Raw genomic sequence first — 24,871 nt, 5'->3', positions numbered from 1 at the left:
GGGCCATTCTGGAAAGCCAAAACTTAATTTGACTACCGGAAAAAATATTTGCAAAAAAGAAAATGGTTAATTCTATTTTGCCCCCGTAAAGATGACCAACTGACCAAAATGACCCCCTAAGGTGTCCAGCTTCTAATTTGACCTCCTTTTTCATATTTCCGTCAATTAACTGTTAGTCAACTTTAACATCAGACTTTGTTTTTCTTTTTTATCCTTTTATTCAAGATTAATTACCACATTGTCCTTGATCATTTTTATTGGCGGAAAATTGTCTCCGGGGGTTGGTCGGTCGGCCACCTGCCCGCGAACATAACTGATTTTTTTCCTTAGCTTCTCTCTTTCTTCCACCAGAACCATCACCACCACCACTAAACTAGCTAAATAAATATCTTATTCCCTTTCTTTGTCAAAAACCAGTTTATTCTTAAGAAATATATGGTAGAGATAAATTAATCTCTCTCTTTGTCTCTCAATCACTCTCTCTCTCTTACACAACCAAATTCAGATCTGTGATTTGGTCCCAAATCTTTCTAGGATTTGGTTAAACCAAATTCCAGCGGCGATTTGGTTGAACCCTAAATCCCAGACGCGGGATTTTCATCAGAAGGGGTGATGATTCAAAATCATAGTTCAAGTTTACCGATTTTACCTTGGTGTGATGATCATGACGACGACGACTCCCACGATGATGTTACGATAACATCCATGGATGGATTTGAAGCAGATCGAGTTGTAGCAGGGAAGATAATATGAATGGATTCAATCAGTTCAAGATTTCTGAGTTTGAAATTTGATTTTGGCTCAACCAAATTCCAGACGACCTAGAGAGAGGGAAAAATCATGATAAAATCCCTAAGAAATTGAAACAACAACATATCTCTTCAACTCCATTAAAATCACTATAACCAACAAATATTAAACTCCAGCACCACTAAAATCACTTTTCTTTACCTTCTTCAAACTCTAAAAGTATCTCTTCTTTGTTAGAACAACAAAATTCGATTTCAATCTTCAATCCAAATTTAACCAACCCAAATTTAAACCAATCTGAATTGTGAAATGGAACACTTGATTGATGAACTAAGCATTTGATTCAACCGAATCCCAGGTCTAGAGTGAGAGAGATGAGGTGATAAAGTGGTGGTGGTGATGATGGAGGATTTCCACCCAAATCTCACAAATTTTGTCTGGGAGAAGGACTTCCACCCAAATCTCAGATTTAGGATTTAAGAGGATTTTGAATGAAAGATAAAAATGAAGAAAGATTAGAGAGAGAAAGGTGAACAGTAAAATCAAAAGAAAAGAGATATGATGAACTCAACCAAGGAACTTGTAGAGAGAGGAAAAAATTTTAGATAGAGAGAAGAAGATAAGGTTTTGTGGTTATGGGTGGAGGAAGCTGATTCTTACATGAAGCAGAGAGAAAGTTAGGGTTTGGAAAAATGATGTAAGGATTGAAAGGGAAAGAGAAAATTGTTTGGAAAAAAAAAGTTTTCTTTTATTTATTCTGGTAGATGGGTCGCCGACGAGGTGTCTTCCCGTCGTCGCCGACGACCCTACTCCGACCACTAAGAAAGAAAAGATAAATAGGAAATAATATTTGAAAGGAGAGTACATACGGAAAAACTTGTCAACTGTTAAAGTTGACTGAATTTGACTAACGGACAAACTCAAAACGGGGCTATATTGGAAGCTGGTCATCTTTAGGGGGCCATTTTGGTGAGTTGGTCATCTTTAGAGGGCATTTGTGGAATTATGCCAATAAACTAGGGGGTCAAAAAGAAAATAAGAAGAACCAAAATTAAAAAGGAGTTCCAAATTGTTCCACTTCCTAAGTAAACGGATAATTAGATCGAATATATATTCTCGCCTTCTCGGAGATGGGCGGGAAATTAGAGGGAAATAGAAAATCTTCTTCCTTGTTTTTTTTTTATCGAAACCAAAATCACAGAAAACCAGTAGATGATTTTCTCATAACTCTTTTCCTTTCCTTCGTTTCTTCTCCTTTCTTTCTGTGATTTTCCCGCCATATTTTCGCACTTAGAAAGATGTCTTCTGCTATTGAAAATGTTCTTCTAACAAGGCCAACTGTCACTATCTCCTATTCTGAACTCATAGTAAGTTTTAGTTTGATTCTGGTGTTTTGTTCATCTTTGATTTTGACTTTTTGGGTTTTGTTTATTTATTTAATTTGAATTCTGGGGTTTTGTTTATATTTGATTTTGGATCATTTTTCAGGATAAGGATGCGGATTTGTCTATGAAGATTGAAGAAGGGTTTGGATCAAATGGGTTGGGAATTTTATCTATTTCAAACGTATGGTTGGTTCGAATTTCTCTCTTAGATTTTGTTTTCCTTAATACTGATCAACAAAAATGGGTTGTTATTTGTGTTTATAATCGAGTTCTGAAATAAGGATTTCGTTTTTGTTGGTAAAGGAAGGGAAGGTTTTTGTAGCCCACAAGTGAACTTTGTGATTTTTAAAGGAATTCAGTAATAGCTTTTGATGTACAAAGTTTAGGTTAGTATATAAAATGGAGCAAGTATCTGTCGATTTTGGGGCCAACTTCTGACTTAGATAGTTAATCACTCATTGGTTTTTCAATTAGGGTTTTCCAGATGATGAAAATTTCAGTTCATGCATCCAACAGAAAGTTTTTATTTTAAAAAAACATTATTTTACAGATCAAACTATATGTATCTACAAGAATAGATATGCCACGATTTCGAATCGAAGAACTTGTTGTTGGCGGTATAAATATTGTTTTGTGTACTTCTTGGGTTTTGATTTGGTGTAAACTTAGCTCCATATTTTGTTAATTGTAGTTTTTTCCACAACTTATTTTGTGATTCTCATTCTAAGTCTATGTTAACGATTTTTCGTGTTGGGTGTTTGTTAAAGATAGAATAGGGTATTGTTTTCCCTTTTCATTTTTTGCTGAAAAACCACTCAGATTTTTTTTTTCTTCCTCCGGTATCCTTTATGAATTTGGTGCCAATTTCTTGTTTCTTTTATTATAGGTACCTGAACTTTCTTCTCTTCGTCAAAATCCTCTTCGTCAAAATCCTCTTCGTCTCGCTCCTAGGTATGAGTCTCTAAATTGATATACAGAGTAGGTTTTTTCAGTTTTATAGGGGATTTTGATGCACTCTTTTCTATTTAGATTAGCGGGCCTTCCTGAAGAAACGAAGAAGGAGCTTGAAGATCCTAACAGCCGGTAATTGGTTTTGCTTGAATAGCTTTCTGTTTTAGGCATTTATGGTGGCCTCTTATTTCTCGGTGTTCAATTTCAGTATTGGCGCTCCAATTTTACTATATTGGTCACAAAATTACCTATTATCATATTAGTATTCCAACTTTTTTTTCGTTCCTCGTTACAGTTATAATTTTGGGTGGAGTCATGGGAAGGAGACGCTTGAATCTGGTAAACCTGGTAAGTTCTTATGCCTCAACTTCGTAAGATTTACATTAATGAACTTTTCTTGAAGAATGAAGTCAAAGATATCCTTAACTAACACATTTAACAGTTAATATTTCTACGAATTATATACTATTAAAGAAAGGGGAAATGGTTATTTTATATGACAACTCCAACAACCTTTCGTACTGAGAAAAGTGACAGTGATTAATCCTTAATAATCTGGGAATTTTCGAAAGACTTGTCAAAGTGATGCTATGACGCTTGCCACTAAATGTCGTGTTGAAATATGAGTTTCAATAATCCAATTTACGTGTTTTGTTTCTTTGCAAAAATGGAGAATTGACATAAATATGTTTTTCCTATGGTTTGAAGGCATTTACGCTTGAGCTCTGCTTTGTTGGTTCCTTTATTCCAAGTTGCAGATTTACTTTGTTGTGTTTACCAGCATCTCTTGCTTTCAACTCTGCAGATATGATGAAAGGTTCTTACTATGCAAATCCAGTGTTAGACACACCTACAACGGATGATTATCTTATCCGGAGGTAATATAATGTTGCATATGTTTGACTTTGTGAAATTTCGTTGAAACATAGTGGGCCATTTCTCCAAGTGGTTCCCATTAAGATTTCTTATACGGGCCTATATTCTTTTTCATGTTGACTGTTTTTATACTTTTATACTTTATTATAAGAACAATATTCATTTAGTTCGCTTTGTTAGTTCAATAGTTATCTATATTAGGCTATTAGTGAATCCTGTCAGTATCTAAAGCTTCAATTCTCAGTTACTCCTTTGTCATCTTCCTTGTCCAAATTCTAGGCTTTCTGTGGGTACAATTAATTTTAGTCAACTTTCTATTTACCTTTCTTGTGTATGAAAACAATCCCCAATTACTGAACCCGAAGACAGAAGACAAGTAAAGGGAGAAAGTATATATAAAATGCATCAACACCCTTGTGCCTGTTGCATCTCCTTTTCATACTCCAAACGAGTTTGTTAGTTCTCTCTTCTTTTCTGTTTTGCTTTCTTGTTTTGGTAAGTGTTGATAAGTAAGAGTTCCCACTTGTGTGTATGTACATGTTATGTGTTGTATGGATGGTTAATTATTTTGCTTGGGAATCTGGATTTTTGTGCTTCTTTTCATTTTTATATTTTACTTTTGTATATCAAGAGTAGGATAGTTTCCGAACGAGTAACAATGATTCTTTCATACGCATAAATGGTAGTACTTATTATGTATACATTTGTGCATATGCCAAGATTGTATGATATGAATATTGTTTCTCTTATGTCCAGGTATCCATCTTATTGTCAGCCAAATATATGGCCTAATAACGCTTTGCCAGAACTCGAAGGAGGTATGCCCACATCACCATTAGCAAATGTCTTCGTTTGGTTTCTCTGGTGATGACTTTAAATCGACCACACCAATTCATCTGTATTTCTATTTCTTTAGTATTTTGAGATGTTTAATTCTAAGTGGGAAGTGCCTCAGGATGTTTCTTTTCGAATGTTATCGTTTTTTCAACTAACGAAAATCGTTATGTCGTTGGTAATTATGCAGCTTTCAAAGCTCTTGGGAAGCTGATAGTGGAAGTTGGTCTGATGTTGGCATATCATTGCGACCGATACGGTATGTAATCACCATCTTACAGATAATATTTTACATAGTTGTATCGATATGGATAGAGCTGATTCTCAATGTATTAAGAGCAGATTGGGAAAGCCGAAGTGCGTAAGTCCTGACTAATCATTAATATCCAATAAAACTTACAGAAAAACAAAAGAAACACCACTTAGATTGTATATTGTTCTCATAAAACCCCAACAGGATCTAGATTTTAGATTGTATATTAGTTATATATATATATATATTCTGTTTTTAGATTTTTCAATACAAGTAAATATGAAGTTGTCGACATTTCACCTTTACTGTTTCACAACATAAAATCCTAACTCGAATACTTACAAAAATATGTATTAAACTCAACTGAAACCAGATAGAACAAACCAAAACGTACTAACAGAGTAATGCTGGATGTGCATATACTTAAGGCATTGTATTAGCTAGCCCTAGTACTGTAACATTTGCTTCAATTGTGCAAACATCTTCGACTAGATAGTGTTCTTCTGGATCTTTGAGTTTATCCAAAGAGACGAACTTGAAACCGAAACTGTTCTGAGAGGCACTAAACCAATTCTGATCTGCAAGAAAAAAGTCATAAGAGAGCCAATCAAATTCTATAACCGTAAAATATATTGAGAAAAATTCTAATAGAAGATGAGCTTGGGCATAGCCTTGAGATGGTGATGTTTTAGGTCAGAATTATCATTAAATCATTACTTTATTGTACTCTGTAGTGGTTCACTATAAAATTCTTGTTCACTGTTAAGATAGAAGGGAGTTGCAGAATGGGTTACATTCGGTCAAGATGAGCTACTTATGCAAGTGTTTTTTTTTTTTAATTAAGACAATCTTTACCTCTTTCAGTAATGCTATTATCCGCTTGGCCTTTTAAGCACAAAGTGTAGTCGACATAAACTTGTTGACCAGGATAAAGGGTATCGGAGTTAGTCAACTCTAAAACTATGGAAACACGATTCCTCCTTTGCTGACCTTCAGCAGTACCCTCAGGTATGTCGAGCTTGATCTTCCTGCACCAAAAACATGTTAGATGCTTACAGCAGGTATTCATATTTTGAATAAGACGAGGATATTGAAGTTCTTATACGCACCATTCATATTTTCCAATTGTGAATACATGAGAGCAGTCGGTTTCCTTGTTTAACTCGGAGAAATCCTTTATCTTCCAAGTTCTCTTATACGGGATTACTCCTCTTATCTTATGGTAACAATCACCTTTGCCCTTGTTTTTGATAACGAATACTTCTGCCCCAATAACACAAGCATCATTGACGAGGTATCCTTTGTAAGGCTCCTTAAATGTTTTAAGACGGATAAACTGAGCAAACCCTTGCTCTTTGTTCTGCGCATGGAAACTTTTTTCATGGGAAACTGCATGAAACAAGTAAAACTAGTTATGACACAAAGATACAATCTTTCCTAGTCAAATTTGACCAGAACTTGTACGTCTAGTTGGAGAAACTGGTTTCAGGGTTTGCAGTATAGTAGTTCACCTCCGAGGGTCAAGTAGGTGCCACGTATCTGGTTAAACAGGAGTAACCTGAAAAAGGCCTTGACTTCCCAACCAGGGGGGATGGATTCTGTATCTGTTATAACCAAGTAAATAGAAATATGACCTTCTCCGCCTTCTTCTTTTTTACCATCTGGGTAGAAGCACAATTTCCTTACAAAGAAGAAAGAAAATGCTAGTTAGTTAGGTTATACACGCGATAAACCAGTTTTTCTAGTTGTAATTTGTGATTGGCGTATAAAGATCGAATGAGATTACCATTTGTATCCTCCTTTTTCAAAAACAGTAGAGAATTGTCTCTTTAGTTTCGAAATAGATGAGAAAGACCCAATCTTGAAGGAATAATCACTAGGTGGGGCATCTCTATGGAATTTCACAGCTACTGTAAAATAGAAAGAAAACTCATCATTATCTTGATGAACAACAATCTTTATCGTTTCTTTACAGGGTTTAAAGTTTGAAACCTAAAAAACAAGTTACAAGTAAAAAAACAACCTTTCTGTTGTGGAACAGTACTAGTGTCATTGCAAAGAATTGGAGGCCTGTTGACAAGAAATTGGAGCTTTTGGGCAAAGAACCGAGTCACATTCTCCATTCTCTCTATAACTTTTTTTTTCTCTCTCTCTCTCTAAAAGAAATTTTGAGAATCCAATTACTAGTAGTAGTAGTAGTAGTAGTATATTTTAGGAGGAGTTTGGGTGGAAGACAAGCATGAAATTTTAGTAATTTGGAAAATAGAATCTTGAGCTGTTAAATTTTGGGAAGTTGCAATAAAAGAGGTTTATATATTTTGAGGAAATATTTATATATTTTGAGGAAATATTTATATGATTATAAGTTTTTAGAAAAAAAAAAAAGTAAATCTTGGTCTAGAAATCTATATAACAAAACAGAAAGGTTGTGACTAGGACAAGCTGACTGGGACAAAATTAATGGTCTTATTGCTGAGGTGGACAGTGCTACCTATTTCACAACCATCCTCTTTTAATGTGAGATTTTATTTCAAAATTAACGAGACACCCAAAACTATTCTTCTTCCCCCACTCGATTCTTCTTTTTCATCTACGATCAATTGATCTCCCACAACCGTTTATTTTTCTTCTACTTCTCTATCTCAGAAACTCACTTCTATATCCAACGTCTGATAGACTGATACAACATCATCAATTTCAGTCGATCAGTTCAATCAAGTTATCTCTGCCCCTCCCTCTTCAAAACTTTGCTTCAACTCTTCCTCTCTCAAGCCTGTCTAGCTTTATGAGATGTGGAAACCCTATCATGCATTCCTGTTGGTGACTTAATTTATGTTTGTTTTCAGAGTTTGAAAATCAACTGATCATTACATTTTCCCCTAAAATACCAAATCACTTTTATAAGAACAAGCTCCATAATTAGGGTATGCCTGTTTCTATGTTAATCTCATCTTTCAAATTGGGATTAGTTACATCTTTCATCCTCCTCTTGAAAGGTAATTTACATTCTCTCTCTCTCTGTATAAATTTGTAGCATCATTATTTAACATTCGTACACAAATTTTTTATGTGTTATTCAACTTCATAAAGAAAAATACAAAGAATCTAGAACTTGTGGTTGAATCAAAGTTTCATTCCTAATTATTTATATATCTTAAAAGTTAAATGTGTGGTGTATATTCTCAAATTATTATAGTTGACCCTGAAAGTTATGGTGACAATCTAGGATAGTTGCTTATTCTAACGTTCTCAAAGAAAGTCTTTTCCAGAAAGAAATTGAATGAGGATTCTTCCTATGGTTACATCCTTAAAGGATTATAATTAGTTGATTAGCTGATGGTTTAGTTTATTGAGATTATACTGAAAAGTGCGTAGTTTTTCTGTAAATACATTTATGTGAAATGAACTACACTTGGTTCTACAAATACGAATCTTTGAATATGGCAAACTTCAACAATAGTATAGACTAAGTTATGGCAAAGTCGAGCAGTAGTCTAGACTAAGTTATGGAGAAGTTGAGCAATAGCTGTTACTGTTATGTAACTTTCTATAAAGTTTGTTCTTCTATATTTTATGTTGTAAAACCTACCCTACTATATCTTCATGTAAATCTCCTTAAAAACTACACGATACGGTTTATATTTCATAATACTTGTTACTTAAATGCATAACCCGTGTCGGCAATAGCGCGTGATTGTTTAGGTCATGGTGGACATATGCAAAAGATGCAGAATTCTGATTATTCGGAAGACAATCGTCCTAGGTCAGTACATGTCGGTACTGTACTCTTTTAAGAAAAAGCAATTTGTTTCTCCATTTCCCCTTTCAGATTTTCATGAAAGTCTGACCTTAGTTTAAATCATATAAGACCTTCTTTCCTTTCTACAATGTCTTCTTCCCTCCTGTCTGTGCCTTCTTGGTTCAAGTAAGAATATAATCCTTCTCTTATTTTAGGTGTGGAACCATTGGGTTTTTTATGCGAGACGAGTTTTTAGGTTTCTTTAAGTGGTTATAAACTAACAATAGCTTTGTGATGGTTGAAATCAATTTGTCAGAAATTTTTCTATTGGAACCCAATGTACTTGATAGTTGATATCATATTTGTGCAGAACAATCTAAGTGATCTCTGGTCGCTCCTTAATTTTCTTCTTCTAGAGATATTTAGTTCTGCTTAAACATTTGATGAATGGTTTAAAATGTCTCGTGAAAACGAGCACCAAAAGGTTGCTCAACAACATCACATGGGATAGTTCATATATGGACTTCGTAGGTCCTTTGTTCGTTTCTACTCCAAAGGTTGAAATCTGATACAGAGAAAGGGTTGTGTTGGGTTTGATTTTTTCAGCATCACATCCAACCTATCTATTGGTTAGGTAACTCCAGTCAATTAACAGTTTATCATCATTCAGAGGTTGAGCCGCTATAATGCTTAGGTACCACTTATCCGAATAAACCATAGCTACCACTTTCACTTCAGTTCAATAGAAGGAAAAGCTTGGAAAAAGTGTGTTCTTTTGTCTCTAAGCCGTTAAAGCATTTACTATATACTTGATATGATATCGAGAATCGACTTTCTACTATACTGTTATTGCAAAAGTAGCGCGAACATTCTTCAGCACTGAGTATAGCACAGAAGTTAGAAAGAGTTAAAGAGGATATCATGGTAATAGCTTTTACTTATTCAAAGATAATCTGTATATTGAACACAAATAATTTCTTATATCTTAGTAAAGAAAGTAAACAATTTTTTTTTCTTAAGAAAAGACAATCAAGAATCTTTTGGAGGTTATTGATCTCACCTCAACCAGCAAATTCAACATTTTGTCCATCTTCCTGAATTGGTTTATCAGATTCAGAAGATTGTTTCACACATGACGCCTGTAACAGAAATGGGCTCAGGAGCTTCAACAAGATCCATTGGCTTAATACCATCCTTAATCTCTTGTGAACTCACAGATTCTCCATTTCCAGCGGCAGCTGCTGCCCCAAAAGCACTAGACAATGATCTTCCTGTACTTGATACATGTATCTAAAAAGAGTAACAACGAAATCTTGTTCCGTAGACTATGTTGGAAATGAAGAAGAAGCTCAAGCAGAGGGATTACCTGATGGTCTTGGCAACTATATTGGAGGATGTGGGTCCAAAGACTAAAATATACGTTGATACCTCGGGACCACAAAATGATTCAAGACGCACATCTCAGAAAGCGCAATGTACTCTTTTAGTCAATGGTATTCCCACACAAAGTAACAGGAAGGAGGCTCTTCTTTCACATTTCAAGAAATTTGAGAAGGTAATTGATATTTATGTACAACTTAACAATAAGCGAGCCTTTGTCCAGTTTTCCGCACGAGAAGAAGCACAATCTGCCTTAAATTCACCGGATGTTGTAATGGGTAACCATTTCATTAAGCTATGGTGGACTAACCGAGATAGTATTCCCTCAAATGGTATAAAAATGGAACAGGAAATCTGCCTTCTTTAGCACCAAAGAATATTGCAATCTCTGATCCGGACACTTCTATCCCTGAAGCGGTCAACGTAAGGCATCTGGTGACAAATGTTCCCAATGAACCACCTTCGAAAAAGAAGTTGGATAATTTGGAGCTTCCGAAGGAAGAAATTCGTTTAAAGCAGCAAATGCTAGAACAGAAACGGAATGACTTCCGTCGTCAACTGGATATGCTTGAGAAAAAGGTAGTACCTTTTATCCACATTTTATTTCTTCAACATTTTGCTTAAATTTCGTTATTTATTAGTTACTTGTAAAACCTTAATTTCTCTCGCCGTAAATTTAAGTTCCCATATGGAGCTACAGAGTGTACATAGTCATTGATGCATATAAGTTTCCATATGGAGCTACAGGGTGAAGTAAGTGCCACACAAGTTGTTAAGAAACAGAAAGTAGAGAAGGTGACAGATGGTGCAACATCTGTGACGCCCAAGTCCATCAATCCTGTAAAAATTACAGCTAATCCAGTAACTGAGAAGAAGCAGGATAAGAGCACCCCTGTGGAAAATCTTTTATCTCCTAATTCTAAAACTAAATCAACTGCACCGAGGAGTTTAATGCCATCAGGTTATCAGTTAGCATCAGTTGGAACACCCTTTTTAATGAATAGGTTCAAGTTGGACAATCGTCCTACTACATTTCAGATTCTTCCTCCGTTACCTACTGATCTTGCAAATGTAAGTTCTCTTCTTTTTTTATTTTTTATATTTAGACGTAGATATTGTTGGTATGTTTGTTATGGGATATACACGTGGATAGGTCTTAACAAAAAAAAAAATATACACGTGGATGGGGATTATTTATGCATTATTACAACAAAAGATAATGAAAGTAAATACTGTATCTTCTTTTCAAAGCTATATCAGAAAACTAGTATGTCATGGTCTTGGCTAAAATTTGTCCATTATGACGAAGTACTTACTATGAAGAATATGAATAATTCCCAACAACTCGTTAAGCAATTTTGTTTTGTTTATTTTTTTTTTGTTTTAGAAAACCACGATCACAAAATTACATGGTAGATAATTCTTATTCCTCTAAGAGCTACATGAGAGTTACATTAAGAGTCCGTTTGATACGTTAGAATTGATGGGAAAGAAAGTCATTTTTTTCTGATGAGAAAGAAAGTCAGTTTTTTCTGATGGGGAAGAAAGTCATTTTTTTCTGATGTGAATTAAGTTTCAAGTGTTTGATAGGGTTGTTTGATAGGGTTGTTGAGAAATAATGGGTGTTTTTAAAATATCATGGGACTTATCTTTTATTCACCAAAAAACATAAAGTGCCTTTAAAAGTGGGGTCGGCTGTGATATAGAGAGAGGGAGAGTGTAGATCGGTTGAGATCTAGAGAGAGAGAGAGGAGAGAGAGGGAGATTGAGATCTAGAGTGAGAACTTCACAAATGAAGGAGGTGAGTTTAATTTGATGAACAAATCAAATAGATGAATTTGTCTATTTGTATGATTCATTCATGACTGGAATTTCTATAAAAAATGGTTGTTATTGAGTCCCATTAAAGAGAGTTGAATATTAATTTATATGGAGTCTATTAAGGAGAGTTCTATCAAGATTGGTTGTTATATTTACTGAAATTTGTTATATTGCTTGGACTTCGTTATATTGACTGGATTTTGAGGTGATGAATCTTGCTCAGAAAATGGCTCTGAAGTTTGTATATATAGGCTAGAAATTGAAGTTCTGTTCTTGGATTTTATAGATTATGTATGGTGTTGAGAGATTTGGTCATGACTGGAAATCTGGAATAGAGATTAAGAGAGGGAGGACTGGAATAGAGATTGAGAGAGGAGACCAAAGAGAAAGAGAGATAAAAATCAGAGGGAGTGGATTATAGCTGCGGCTTGCGCTCGACGAAGATCCTCACTTTCAGTTATTTTGTTTACATCCTCATGAGTATAAGAGGGGGGGTAGTGGTTGTGGATTTATAGGGACACTCGTGGACAACATGTCTCCTAGACATTTTCAGACTTTTCAAGACATAAAGTTTGTAGACAAAATGTCTTGTAGACATTTAGTCCATAAACAAAAAGTCTTGTAGACATTTCAAAGATTTGAGCCCTTAGACAAAATGTGTATTGAATATTTTACTATTACTATTATTATTGTTGTTTTGTTGTTAAAAATAATATTTTTTTACCAATACTACAAAAGAATATTTTTGGAGCTTCATATACATCTGGGTATCCGTAGACGTTGACGAAAAATTGGTAGATATTTCTTGTTTTAATACTTTTATTTTTTTACTTTCTTAGACATCTAACTATCTGTGGACATTGGTGGATATTTATTATTTTATTATTATTCTTAGTAGTAGTATTATTATTGTTTTATCATATTAAATAACATATTTTTATTAATATTTTAAAGATATTTTTTAAAATTTTCTCGAACATTTGTATGTTCGTGGATATTGATGGAAAATTGATGAATATTTACTGTTATACTATTATTAACAAATATACATTGTTCAAACTAGTCTACCAATAAACTAATTTATACAAAGTATATATTGACAAATTCATACAAAGTAGTCTCAAGATAAACATATTTCAAACAAAATAAACATAGATCATACACGTTAAGCAAGTGTTATGATAAAATAGTTCAGACAAAATAAACCTACATTGTTCAAACAAAATAAACATAATTCATACACGTTAAGTTAGTTTTGTAGTTCAACGTCTGCCCACATATGATTACACAAACTGTCTCGCCATTCATTAGCTTCTTCACGTTGTCGTTGTTGGGATTGATAAACCGAACCAGTATCAATTTCATCATTTGAAACTGGAAAGGGAACTGAATACGGCTGATTTTCTTCTTCTGGAGGAAATTCATCAATAAGAAATTCTTTGCGAAGAAAATTGTGCAATCCTGCACATGCTAATACTATCTCTGCTTGAGTCTTTAACGGAAATGGAGGTGCGGACTTGAATATTGTAAATCGAGATTTAAACACACCAAATATCCTCTCGACTACATTTCTTAAAGAAGAATGTCGAAGGTTGAATAACTCAACAGCTATATTTGGATCACAACCTTCACCAGCAAAATCTTGAAGATGATAACGAACACCACGATACGGAGCTAGAAATTGTCGCCGATTTGGAAATCCACAATCTACTAGATAATATTTACCTAATAAAATAAATATTTTAGATGCACGATATAAGTTGCTATAGGTATGGTAAACGTAAAAGTAATAGTTACCTTGTGGAACTTTTAGTCCATTTCTTCTTGTAAGAGCATCATTTAACACTTTTGAATCATGAGCTGATCCCTCCCAACCGCTAAGTACATATATGAACTCCAAATTAAAGTTACAGACTGCTAATACATTTTGAGAAGTTATTCCATGGCGGTTACGATAAACACATTCATCGCGTTCTGGTACCATAGCTAGTATATGTGTACCATCCACAACTCCGATGCAGTCCTAAATAAAACATTATAAAATAAAATTGCATCTTAGCAGGTCAACAACTAAGTTATGCAGGTAAAACAAAAATTAGAATTGAAGTTCGGATAACTAAATTAAGCAGGTAAAACAAAATTAGAAATGAAGTTTGGATACCTTAAAATATGGATAAAATCTGGTACTGTCCTTTATTTTAGCAGGGGTTGTTGTTGCAGGTATGGCCATCATCTGCGGTGCAATTGTGTTCAAGGCTGTTAATATTCGATGAAAATTTTTACTGACTGACCAACGAGATCGACCGAATGTCTCGCGTACCGTACAATATCGTGAATTTTGACCAACGATAAGTAAGAACGTTGCAAGCATTTCTTCCACACAAATATATCTTGTGTCTCGTAGTGGTGTTTTCTCTCTGATGATGTTGCATAATTTTCGAAATGCGTCAGGACACATTCTATACATCCGTCGAAAGTTTTCTTGATCCTCATTTAGTACTCTTTCTATAAATTCATGCCCAAACCTAGTAATAAGACGTCGAAACAACGGATACTCAATTTGCCGATGACCTGAGATTTCTATTACTTTTGTCGCGGCACACACTACTGAATAAGCACCAGCCATTACAATCTCAACACTATCATAAAATTCTTCTTCTTCCCTCGATTCATCATCACTATCATTATCACTACCGCCAATGTTCTCTTCAGTTTCTTCACTAGGTCTGACATTTTCGCCTTCATTACGTGCATCCATTTGTAGAAAATCGTACCTATACAAACATTAACAAAATATTCAAATAACTTATCAAAGATTTACTATAAAGTTATCAAACATTAACAAAACTTTCATTGATGTTAACTTGTTTTGGCAACTTACAAAATACACATAAAAGTTACTTCACAAAAAAGATCATGTAAATGTTACTAACTAAAAGATTCAACCGTAAGTTATATATAACAAGTTAACAAGTTCAAGTGACAAGATCATTCCAAAAGATGTCACTACGACAAAAAATCAAAACATTTAAGCACACTTTTTACTGACGGAGCTTTGTAGAAATCCAATTCTTCCTTTACTCTGGTGCTAAGAGTTTAAACATCTCTTGTTTCCCTTTAGTGTCAAGCAACTCTACTAACTTAAACTTATCGTCAGTAGATAAGTCAGACATTGCCATTATAACATCTAAAAAAGTAGTTTTCCTTTCCTTTTCTTTCCTAACCCTTTCAACCCTTTCTTCCATGAGACGACGAATTGCCTCTAGATTAGTTGCAACCGATACCACTCCACTTGATAAATTGTCCATGACATCTTTGTCCATAAGACTACTTTGTTCGAGATCTTTCCTTGGCCTTTTTCTAGTCCGTGTAGTAGGAGTGTTTGAAATGGTTGCCTCACATGCATTATTGGAACATGTTGGAAAGGGTCCTTGTGGAACTTCATGCTTCCCCTGGAATGAAGAAACATTATCGTATATGAAAAAATTACCCTCATCATCAAATCCACAATCACCCGGTGTTGAACCTCTATGAGTACTTTGACTATCTTGATAGGTTCTTGCATCGTTTTCTTCAAAGTGTAGACTCATTGCTCCTTTTCCATTAGCATTTTTATTTCCGACCATGAGGCATATATCTTCATAGTCATCACATGCCTCTTTCATCCATCTATGCTTTGGATGAGACTAGAAAATTCACCAAAAATATCTTATTAGTGTGGATACCAAATATAAAGAATGTGAATACTCAAGTAAATAAACATATGCAGACCTTCACATAATTATCCCATATTTCTTCATCGGCGGTGAACTTCTTCGTTGTTGAGTCATAACCAAATCCGGAGCTGAATTTCAATAACTCTTGGTATGCTTTATATCTCCTCTGAAAATATTTGAAGCGACTTTGATATTCCGCAAATGATATGGTGCAATTAAGTTGGGCATTTAATGATGGCAAGATCTTAGTCTACACCAACTTCTTATTGAAAGATCCACTTCTATCCCGCCAATTGAAGCCTGCGGCTTCTACTAGAAGCTTCAATAAAAGATTCATCTCTTCCATAGTCCAAATCTTATAAGCTACTTTTTCTTTGGTTGCATTTGTTTGCTTTGAAGTATCCATTTTACGGTACTACGTATAAGAAGAAAAATACTTAACATTACTTTATATCCTAAAGAATATAAATATCACAAGCAACTACTACATACATATTTTGAAACGTCAAAACTACAACTATTTATCTTCTATAAGTTGTACAAGTCCTAAAGAGTTAAAATTGAATTATCTAAAGTTAATAATACTACGAACAACTGCAACTGTTGTCTAAAAAAAACATAAAGTTTGCAAGAACTATCATCTTCCCAATCTTCTACAAAAAAAAAGTTTACACAAAACATGTCAAAGTTATTAAAAAGGAAACACAAAGTTTGCAAGAACTATCACTTGATCGATGAGATATCATGTTGGTGTATATACATGAGTCCGGTCGACTTTCTTAACCAACAGTGACAAACATGATATGACAAAACAAAAGTTTACACAAAACATGAAAAGTACAAAGCCAACTAATAATTTGATAGAAAGTATAATTCAAGCTCCTTTCAGACATTTGCTTTCTTATAACTTTGCATATATCACCATGGTTCATATTATATTCATGTACATAGTAATATGACAAAAAAATATCTGCTGCAGATGCAGTTTTTTATTGTCTTGAAGTGGGTTAGAAGCTACCTAAAACTGACCTAATTATTTTAAACAAAAATGGATGATTCAGGAGACAACTACTAATCAAGAGATCACCATACAATTGTTTGTCTATTAAGCAAGAGATCACCATTCAAATCTTCATACATTAAGCAAGAGATCACCATTCAAACAACCTAATAACCTAGTAATCTTTAACAACTACTCATACTGTTCATTATTTAAAAAATCTTTAAAAACCTAATACTATTCACTATCCAAAACAACTACTCATCCTGTTCATCATTCAAACTTGAAAAATTGGCCTAATAACCTAATAAACTTTAACAATATAATCTTTAACCTAATAAAAAATTTAAGTTCAGTTCATTACCCGTAGATTTTTTGACTGGAAAAATGTGATGATGATGATTATGGTAAAGAACTTTTAGCCCCTTCTTGTCCTAAAGACTTGAAAAATGAAAAAATTGACTTGAAAATGAAGAATAGAAAAGAGAATAAGAAGAACTATAATGAAGAAGAAAAAGGAGAAGAAGAACTATGGTGAAGAACTCGGTCCTTACTTGATTCGATCGGCTCCTTGAAATTGATTTTCTCTCGAACTCACCCTTTCTTGCCTGTGAAGAATGAAGAGATCCAAAATGTCCCAAATATTTCTCCTTTTTTGGTGGACACATGTGGGTCAAAAATCACAAAAATCACAAAAATCTCTTCTTAAAATCTTCCAAATGTCCCAGATACAAAATGTTCCCAAATGTCCCAAGAAATGATGTCTCAAATCAATAACATGGATATTCCGGGACATTTAAAATGTCCCAAATGAATAACACGGATATTTCGGGACATTTAAAATGTCCCAAACCAATAACACAGACTTTGACGGACATTGCCATGTCCCTCAAAATCCACAACCACTACCCCCCCCCCCCCCCCTAAGTTTTCATGTTGTGGTGTTTGCTAAAATTGTTGGTAGTTTGGCAAAATTTGTTGTTCTGTAGCAATTTGGAATTGCAGAAATACGTACAAATTAGCGCTTCCATGCAGATAGGAACATTTCCTTCCGAGATCCTATTCAGTTTCATGTTACTCTTTACCAATTGAATATCCTTTCAACCTTGATAGTTCCTTTTCTTACTAACTGTGTTAATGAATACAGGTTTTCGATTTAGCTTTATTGGTGTTGACCCCAGTAACGCTTTTGCGTTTTAGAACTGGGTTGTAGGAGTCAGCTTTATATGTTATCTTCTTAAGGATATTGTGATTTCTGAAGCTCAAAATGTTTTGTTGACTTAAAAATCTATAATTAAGTTCTTTCGAACATGTGTTTGTTGTAATGTTGCTGAAGTTTGTTTTGCCAATTGTTGAATTTTGCAGGTCTGAAGCTGTTTGGAGAAGGAGAGACAGACATGAACTAGTCTTTGTAAGCTATTTCTTGAAAGTGAGTCTTAATATGCAATAAAGCTTGGGACCAAATACAATCTTTAGGTGAGATTATATGGAATGGTATGCATGCTTCTTACCGAGATCATCCTGAGTTGTTCGCCCATGAGATGTTCATTATTTGGTCTCTTGTCATGTTGATGATGGTCATAAATCTCTTTCTCGTGACATCCATTACCCTATATGGAAAAATCACATAGCGTCTTGAATATTAAACTGGAGATTTAGATATTTTAAATGAATCGAAATTAGAAGTTCCTCCTTTTTTAGTTATTATTGAGTTTAATAATAATGCTTCCAGATTAACAACAACAAAGACAGTTTTTTTCTACATGTAGTCGTACATATACTTTTATATCAGTGAGCAGATTCGTTGTGGATCCTTGAAAAAGTTAATGCTTTTGTGCCATTACTAATCGTGTATATACATTTAATGTGATTTTTAATTTGGATAGGTTGGAGCCCTCCAAAGAGTTTTATATTCTTGGTGCAGGCGTGCATCCCCTCCGCTAAAGTTATTCTAATATTGTGAGTGTGCGCACTCCTCCCTGGCCAGATTTGGCGAGGGGAAGGAAAATTGGACTTTGTGGAGAATTCTAGTGTTTTGGGGTTTGGGCCTTAGAGGTCAAGACACTAGTCCATTTGAGACTCGCCATGTCAACAACCTGGAGTATTTTAATCATTGAAGTGATCTTGCTAGGTTGAGTTTCACTTTATTTTCTTTGAGGTAGTTTATAAGTAAAGTGGATTGGTTCATCTTTCCAAGTCCTAGACATGAAATACTCAGTACTCATATTGTGCAACTATTTCCCATTTTGGGGAGTGAATCAAGAAGATTGAGAAGGATCTTAAGAATACTAATAAATGTGGAGTATATTTTGATTTAGACTTGTCACAAGTAACGTTTTGACACATTTGCTTCCCTTCATTCTTATTTCATGGGAAACATTTTTTTTCTTTTACATCTATAGATTCAGAATGAGCAATACGACAACAAGCTAAAACAATAAATTGCAAGGATACTGGCACTCGTGAAATCAGCTATTGATATAGTTGAATCAGTTGGATTGCTTTAATCATCACCTAACATGAACCCTTGGATTTATGAGCTTGCTGATCACTTGTTTCCAGGTTCGATCTTCTGCAGTTTGTACTGTGGTTTCCTCTCCGGTTGTCTGAGTTATTCTACTATTATTTTGCTTGATAAAGTTCATATATTTATTGGAATGTGTCACGCAGTTGCTTCTTTCCCCAACAAAGTTGTAGACGGCTAGACACCATTAAAGAAAAATACAAATGGCCTAACAAGCTTCTTGCCTGCAAATAATATTTAAGATTGGTGAGTTAAATCATCTGGAATCTTTGGAAGGATCGTAACAACAAGATCTTTAAAGAATCCAATTTAGAGTCTAGTCTAGATGTGGAGGATGTGAAAGGAACTTCATGCTTTTTAAAAATGATAGTTACTCCCACTTGATGTTTGTCATTTGTTCCTTTTTTCATCTTGACTATGATGGCATATCTCGTTCGCATGATGTTTGTTACCTTATTTGAAAAGTCACATAGGTCTTAAATGTGGTACTTAATGTTCTCACACGAAATATTTCTCCCCAGTAGGAATTTCCATAAGAAAGAATATGGCGGGTCTAGACCATGAATAACAAGGCTACTCTACCAAACCTTAGATTGGCATTGGTTCCCGTTATCTACTACTCTACTAGACCTAAGAATGTTATGCTTTTGTTGTTTTATGTGGTAAATTCAATTGTGATGGTCTCCAAAGGACTACTTTAACTCAGCAGGCCATGTAAATGCGTGTACACCAAGGAAATTCGAATATAGCTTGATCTTATCCAAGAGTATTTTTGCAATAATTTGGATTTTGAAATAAATTTTAATATCCTAGAGAAGAGATTGAAAGATATAATATGAAAACTTGCTTTTATTGCTAAATATCAAACTCTCTGTTAACCGTATAACAAAATCAGTATTACTATTTCTCAATTCATCATAACTATTCACAAGGTAGGGAATGACATTATATACTATTTAGTGTATGAGTTGATTCACCCACCATAATACACGTCATGGTGTTAATTGCATTGATTGCCTCACCACCATGAGACACCTCATGCAACAGGGGTGGGAGTTATCTTACTCATTAAGAAATTTGATTTCTAAATCATCTGGCCCATCCCACATAATCAATTAAAGAGTTCTTTGTGTTAAGCACTATTCTTATAGGCACTCCATATGATAAGGCTATCACAAATTTGGTGGGCACACATACGTATATAACAGATTTTTCTATTATTTACATCTTTTTCAAATAACTACTGTGTATTATTTTAGGCCTCAAACTTTTCGGAGAACACATGGTGGTCGATAATGTGAATCTTATGGTGTCTTCACGTAAGAATGCTTGTTTATTATGAACTTTCCTTATTAACTTTAGCTCTAATTCATATAATTCATGTTTTTTTAAGTAAAAAAATATTTGTTTATCATGAATTTTCGTTTAGAAATAACAATTATGGTTGATAGTGTGGTATTCCTTAGAATTTTATCATTGTGTTATATTCGTACATTTTATCAAGGCTAGATTTCGTGTCTTGCCAGCCAATCCAATATCCCAGCCAATCCAAAATCCCATACAAGTCTGTTATCAATGTTGTTTCTTACTCTCTCTCATGACGAAGTACATGTTTTTGTTGCCAATAGACATAGTGGTAACTGTACTCATTAGCTCTCTTTAGGATATTGTGATTAGCTAAATTTTTTGTTCTCTATTATTACAAGGTATGTTCAAATATGTGACATCATATTAGCTTACCATATACTGAAGCACTGCAGAAGTTCGCTTCTCATATGCGACATGCATGGGGTATCATATGAGATTTTAGTTAATTTTTCCATTACCTTTGGTGTAACAGTTTCTTATGTTATGCTGAACTATTATCGTGTAGGCATGGAAAGCAGTGGGGAGGATGTCAGTTGATGGTGTTTCACTCCGTGTAAGCATGGAAAGCAGTGGGTAGGCCGCTGGCAGTGGTGAAGGTATTATTATGCTTATGGTGGAGGTTTGGTGGTGGTGATAGTGCAGGTGGCTTGATGGCAGTGGAGATCTTAGGAAGAGGGGTCTCTAGAGAAGGGCCAGCCAGTTGTTTTGGGAATATGTGTTTTTCCAAAGCTCTGGTTTGGCCCCTGCTTCCTTAGAAGCCATTTCACGCATTCCTCATTTTCTCCTTCCGGATTCCCCCAAAACATTTAAGTTTCACTTACATTGTCATTCCTCTTCCTCTCTAAGAGCTGAGTCACGAATGAAGTCGGTCTGTGGGTTCTGGTTAACCATTATATAATTGATGGTTATTGTTATACCGGGTCCAGTATCAAACACTTTTACTGCCTTGCAAACGTATACACAAATTGACGTCGCTAAGAGTATCACATAATTGAACTCTCAAAATATCTTAGGTTACCATCTCTTTCGTTTTTCTGCTTTAACTTTGAGAATCTTCTAACATCTTCTCTCTGCTCTGTTTGTATCATATATTCTCGTTGTTTTCTGAAAATATAAATTCAGTCGCAGTGGCCCTGGAGATTCTTAGAACTGCTAGTACACTTAGCGAGTGGATTATAGCTGTGCTTGTGTGAGTAATACAACAACATAGTTTGCTCTTAACTCAAGATGTGCACTTTCAGGTATTTTATTTACATCCTTGATGAGTACAATCGTTCATGTTGTGGTGTTTGCTAGAATTGTTGGTGTTTTGGCAAAATTTAGTGTTCTGTAGCAATTCGCAATTGCAGAATATGTACAAGTTTGTGCTTCGATTCAGATTGGAACATTTCCTTTCGAGTCAGCTTTGACTTTGTAAACCAAGACAGAATAGGTAGTGCATATAGACAACAGATGAAAGAATTTCAAAGGCACCCTATTACACTATTTTACTCTCATCTCTTTAACACTCTAAATATGACTGTTATCACCTCATCTTCTCTGATGCGCACCAAGCGATGCTTTGGTTCAAAGTTGGGGTGATTCTTGCTCGATTCTTAGTCTTCTCCAGGAACATGTAGTTTCCGAAATTATCTCCATTGATAACCTCCAGAAGCTCGTCTTCGTTGAAACGTTAAATTCAGGTCGGTTTATTACAATCACATTTGTTTTTAACGAGGATACAAATTCCAAAATCATTTTTATCAACAGCGTTGAAATTACGCATCTAGATCTTGCAAGGTTGAGAGGATTACTCTCTTCAGTCTTTGATTTCCAATCTTCGTGTAGTCCTATCTGATTCATTTCCACTGTTAAGAGATCCTACTCTCCAATTGAACAACAGCAAATTCATTATCCTCTCTCTCGCTCTAAAACTGGAGTACGAAGAACTGGTTAAACTTCAAATAATGATGATTTTCACTCTCGATGATGCATCAGTCTTCACATTAAGTCTTACGTTAATGCTAGACATTCCATATTGTGCCGAATCGAATGTTGATGCACGCCGATCATGTGAAGCTTCTTGCTGGAACGATCTTGAATACTCTGGTTCCTGGACAGAGGCTGACAAAAGGTGGAGGAGATCAAATGAGGATCGATAATCTTCCGATCACCATCCTGATAGTGTGTTCTTTCTGTTTCCTCATCTGACCTTGTAGCATCGCCTGGCGGCTACTACATTTGGGACAACGGAGGAGGGCTCTTGCATTATTTTTTATGAAGATGGAGGTTGTTCTATTTCACTTGTTCACATTGAACTTTAATGAAGTTCATGCTTGCTTCCATCATTGATGGTCTACAATCTTTTCTGCTCTGTCTTCATTTTTGTCGATTGATTTTTTTACGAATCGAGATATACTTCATGTATGTACAACTCATAAGTGATACCTCTGTTTGTGGATGACTACTGTAGCTGCATTTTGCATTTAAATGTAAACATCAGAGTTACTATGCAAGTTTACTCTGGCTTGGTTCTTAAAATCTTCTTTTATGTTCTTTCGTTCGACTTTACAAGCTTCCTAAATTTGTTATGGTTATAAAGGGTCACTATGCAAGTTTACTCTGATGGTACTCTAAGACAACGCCACATAATGTGAATAACCAAGATTACGTGAAAGTGACCTATAAGAACCGTTAAATTTTTTTGTCCATAATGATAAGGCAAAATTAGAATCTCCTGATTTACGAGACGAACTTTTTCTGTGTAATTTCACTGAATAATGCTTTGCTATATGATTTTCATATTATTTTGATTAATTTTGAATTGTTTGATGTAGTTATTCACTTATTTGCACCAAGGATAGGTCAGTCACTGTTAAAGAGAATGTGATTGTTCTAATTGATCAGGAAGCTAGACAGAGGAATCTTCTAACTTCAGGTGAGGACGGGAACTGCTATTTATGTATAATATCAATCTCTAGTTTTGGTTTGCGTCATCCAAAAGCAACTGTCACTGAATAACCTCATCTTGGTTGGGTGTTTTAGTGGTGTGATTAATATCCTGCTAAGTGATTTTGTGATTTAACTGCAGATTGTATTGGCTTCTTGTGGTGTTGTATGTATAGCGGAATATTTGTAGGTATAAGCTTAACTCTATGTTATGGCTCAGGCTCATTTACGTTTTATGGGTGAGTCTGGAAGTTTGATGCTCATGGTGGACCTGATGGTCTATGTAAATCTAGTGAGTTTTATGGAATTTTCTTTGGTTATTCACGGAAATATGCATCTGGTTTTATCTTAGTATAATCAAATGTTTTGTATCTCAATGATAAAATAAGTAAAATGTCTACCCGATATCATTTATATTCATATCCTTCTGCATATCCAAATTCCTAGAACGGCAGAACTACGTTTAGAAAATCTACTTAAATAGTACTATGTCTCATTGCATTTTCGTGATAATTTTTTCTACAATAAAGATGGTCTTGTTTAGTATATATTTATTCATCTAAGACATACAAATTTATGAGTAGACATTACTATCTAGTGAGGTTGATGTGATATTTATATTACTCGCTCAAATGTGCCAATCCAGGTTCAGGACACCTTGGGGAAGTTATCATATTTGGCAGACGTGATTTTTGGTGTCGTTGGATTTGTATCAGTATAATCAATTTGTTGTGTTTAGTATCACAGGCAACACATTCAAAGACAAGATCGACAAATTTTATAGCGAGGTTTTGTATTCATACCCTTCTCCATATCCAGATTCAACCTAGACTTGGAGAGCTACCTTTAGAAATTTTGCTTAAATAGTAACGAAAATTATTCATTTCGGTATTTAGTAGGTAGTCTGGGACGTAGCGAAGGGACAAGCTTTGGGATATGTTGTAGGTATGTTATCTGTTGTTTACGTTCTCTATAAAATATTAATGTAGGCGATGTAGAAGCTTACTAAACTTAAATGCAATAACTAAGTTAAAAGAACTTCTTTTGTGTGCATCTCTGCCGTTCTATGATTTTGTGTTTAATTGGGAGAATAGTGTACTATAACATATACATCTAATTAGTTATTTAACCAGTGTTCTCAAACACAGCCTTTGTCAATATATAATTCAAAATGTTTAAAAAAAGAAAAGAACTTTTTCTGTGTCATTTCACTAAAATGATACTGTGCTGTGATGATCATTTGAATTATTTTTTATTCTTTTGTATTGTGGGATGTAGTTATGTAAACCAAGGATTGTCAGTTCTCACTGTTAAAGAGAATGTGGTTGTCCTAATTTTTCTAGAAG

At 34.7% G+C, this 24,871-nt stretch overlaps 4 protein-coding genes across 7 annotated transcripts; 2 read left to right on the top strand and 2 right to left on the bottom strand.

The window, feature by feature from the left end:
- Positions 1 to 1,876: 1,876 nt before the first annotated feature.
- On the top strand, positions 1,877 to 8,175 carry LOC147537532 (uncharacterized). The gene is made up of 9 exons (XM_086643662.1): positions 1,877 to 2,117; positions 2,239 to 2,316; positions 3,022 to 3,086; positions 3,165 to 3,218; positions 3,382 to 3,434; positions 3,892 to 3,964; positions 4,719 to 4,780; positions 4,987 to 5,055; positions 5,914 to 8,175. Exons 1-9 carry the CDS (start codon positions 2,049 to 2,051, stop codon positions 5,952 to 5,954), a joined length of 564 nt encoding a protein of 187 aa, XP_086499788.1. The 5' UTR covers positions 1,877 to 2,048; the 3' UTR covers positions 5,955 to 8,175.
- LOC147537533 (uncharacterized) lies at positions 5,234 to 7,321 on the bottom strand. The gene is made up of 6 exons (XM_086643661.1): positions 7,073 to 7,321; positions 6,836 to 6,959; positions 6,561 to 6,730; positions 6,159 to 6,438; positions 5,905 to 6,077; positions 5,234 to 5,627 (listed from the first exon to the last, which is right to left on the bottom strand). Exons 1-6 carry the CDS (start codon positions 7,170 to 7,172, stop codon positions 5,473 to 5,475), a joined length of 1,002 nt encoding a protein of 333 aa, XP_086499787.1. The 5' UTR covers positions 7,173 to 7,321; the 3' UTR covers positions 5,234 to 5,472.
- LOC147537530 (zinc finger CCCH domain-containing protein 27-like) lies at positions 7,485 to 24,560 on the top strand. 4 transcript variants are annotated; one of them, XM_086643665.1, is made up of 12 exons: positions 7,591 to 8,045; positions 14,210 to 14,341; positions 18,071 to 18,181; positions 18,592 to 19,267; positions 19,376 to 19,475; positions 20,489 to 20,548; positions 21,103 to 21,193; positions 21,720 to 21,838; positions 23,414 to 23,514; positions 23,668 to 23,715; positions 24,172 to 24,313; positions 24,422 to 24,560. In XM_086643665.1, exons 8-12 carry the CDS (start codon positions 21,825 to 21,827, stop codon positions 24,426 to 24,428), a joined length of 312 nt encoding a protein of 103 aa, XP_086499791.1. In that variant the 5' UTR covers positions 7,591 to 8,045; positions 14,210 to 14,341; positions 18,071 to 18,181; positions 18,592 to 19,267; positions 19,376 to 19,475; positions 20,489 to 20,548; positions 21,103 to 21,193; positions 21,720 to 21,824; the 3' UTR covers positions 24,429 to 24,560. The 4 variants fall into 3 exon arrangements, with proteins under 4 accessions (XP_086499789.1, XP_086499792.1, XP_086499791.1 ...); XM_086643663.1 differs by lacking the exon at positions 14,210 to 14,341 and adding an exon at positions 10,916 to 11,239 and having other exon boundaries at positions 7,485 to 10,747; positions 19,108 to 19,267; positions 21,103 to 21,838; positions 24,425 to 24,560; XM_086643664.1 differs by lacking the exons at positions 7,591 to 8,045; positions 14,210 to 14,341; positions 20,489 to 20,548 and having other exon boundaries at positions 21,103 to 21,838.
- Positions 14,815 to 16,111, bottom strand: LOC147537531 (uncharacterized protein At2g29880-like). Its single transcript, XM_086639946.1, has 3 exons — positions 16,073 to 16,111; positions 15,761 to 15,955; positions 14,815 to 15,675 (listed from the first exon to the last, which is right to left on the bottom strand). Exons 1-3 carry the CDS (start codon positions 16,109 to 16,111, stop codon positions 15,067 to 15,069), a joined length of 843 nt encoding a protein of 280 aa, XP_086496072.1. The 3' UTR covers positions 14,815 to 15,066.
- Positions 24,561 to 24,871: the final 311 nt, after the last annotated feature.

Source organism: Eschscholzia californica, unplaced genomic scaffold (genome assembly GCF_041429995.1).
Source record: "Eschscholzia californica isolate CP2 unplaced genomic scaffold, dmEscCali1.0.p SCAF_5, whole genome shotgun sequence".
In the NCBI taxonomy this organism is placed as follows: Eukaryota; Viridiplantae; Streptophyta; class Magnoliopsida; order Ranunculales; family Papaveraceae; genus Eschscholzia; species Eschscholzia californica.
This window is presented reverse-complemented; position numbering and strand designations above follow the sequence as displayed.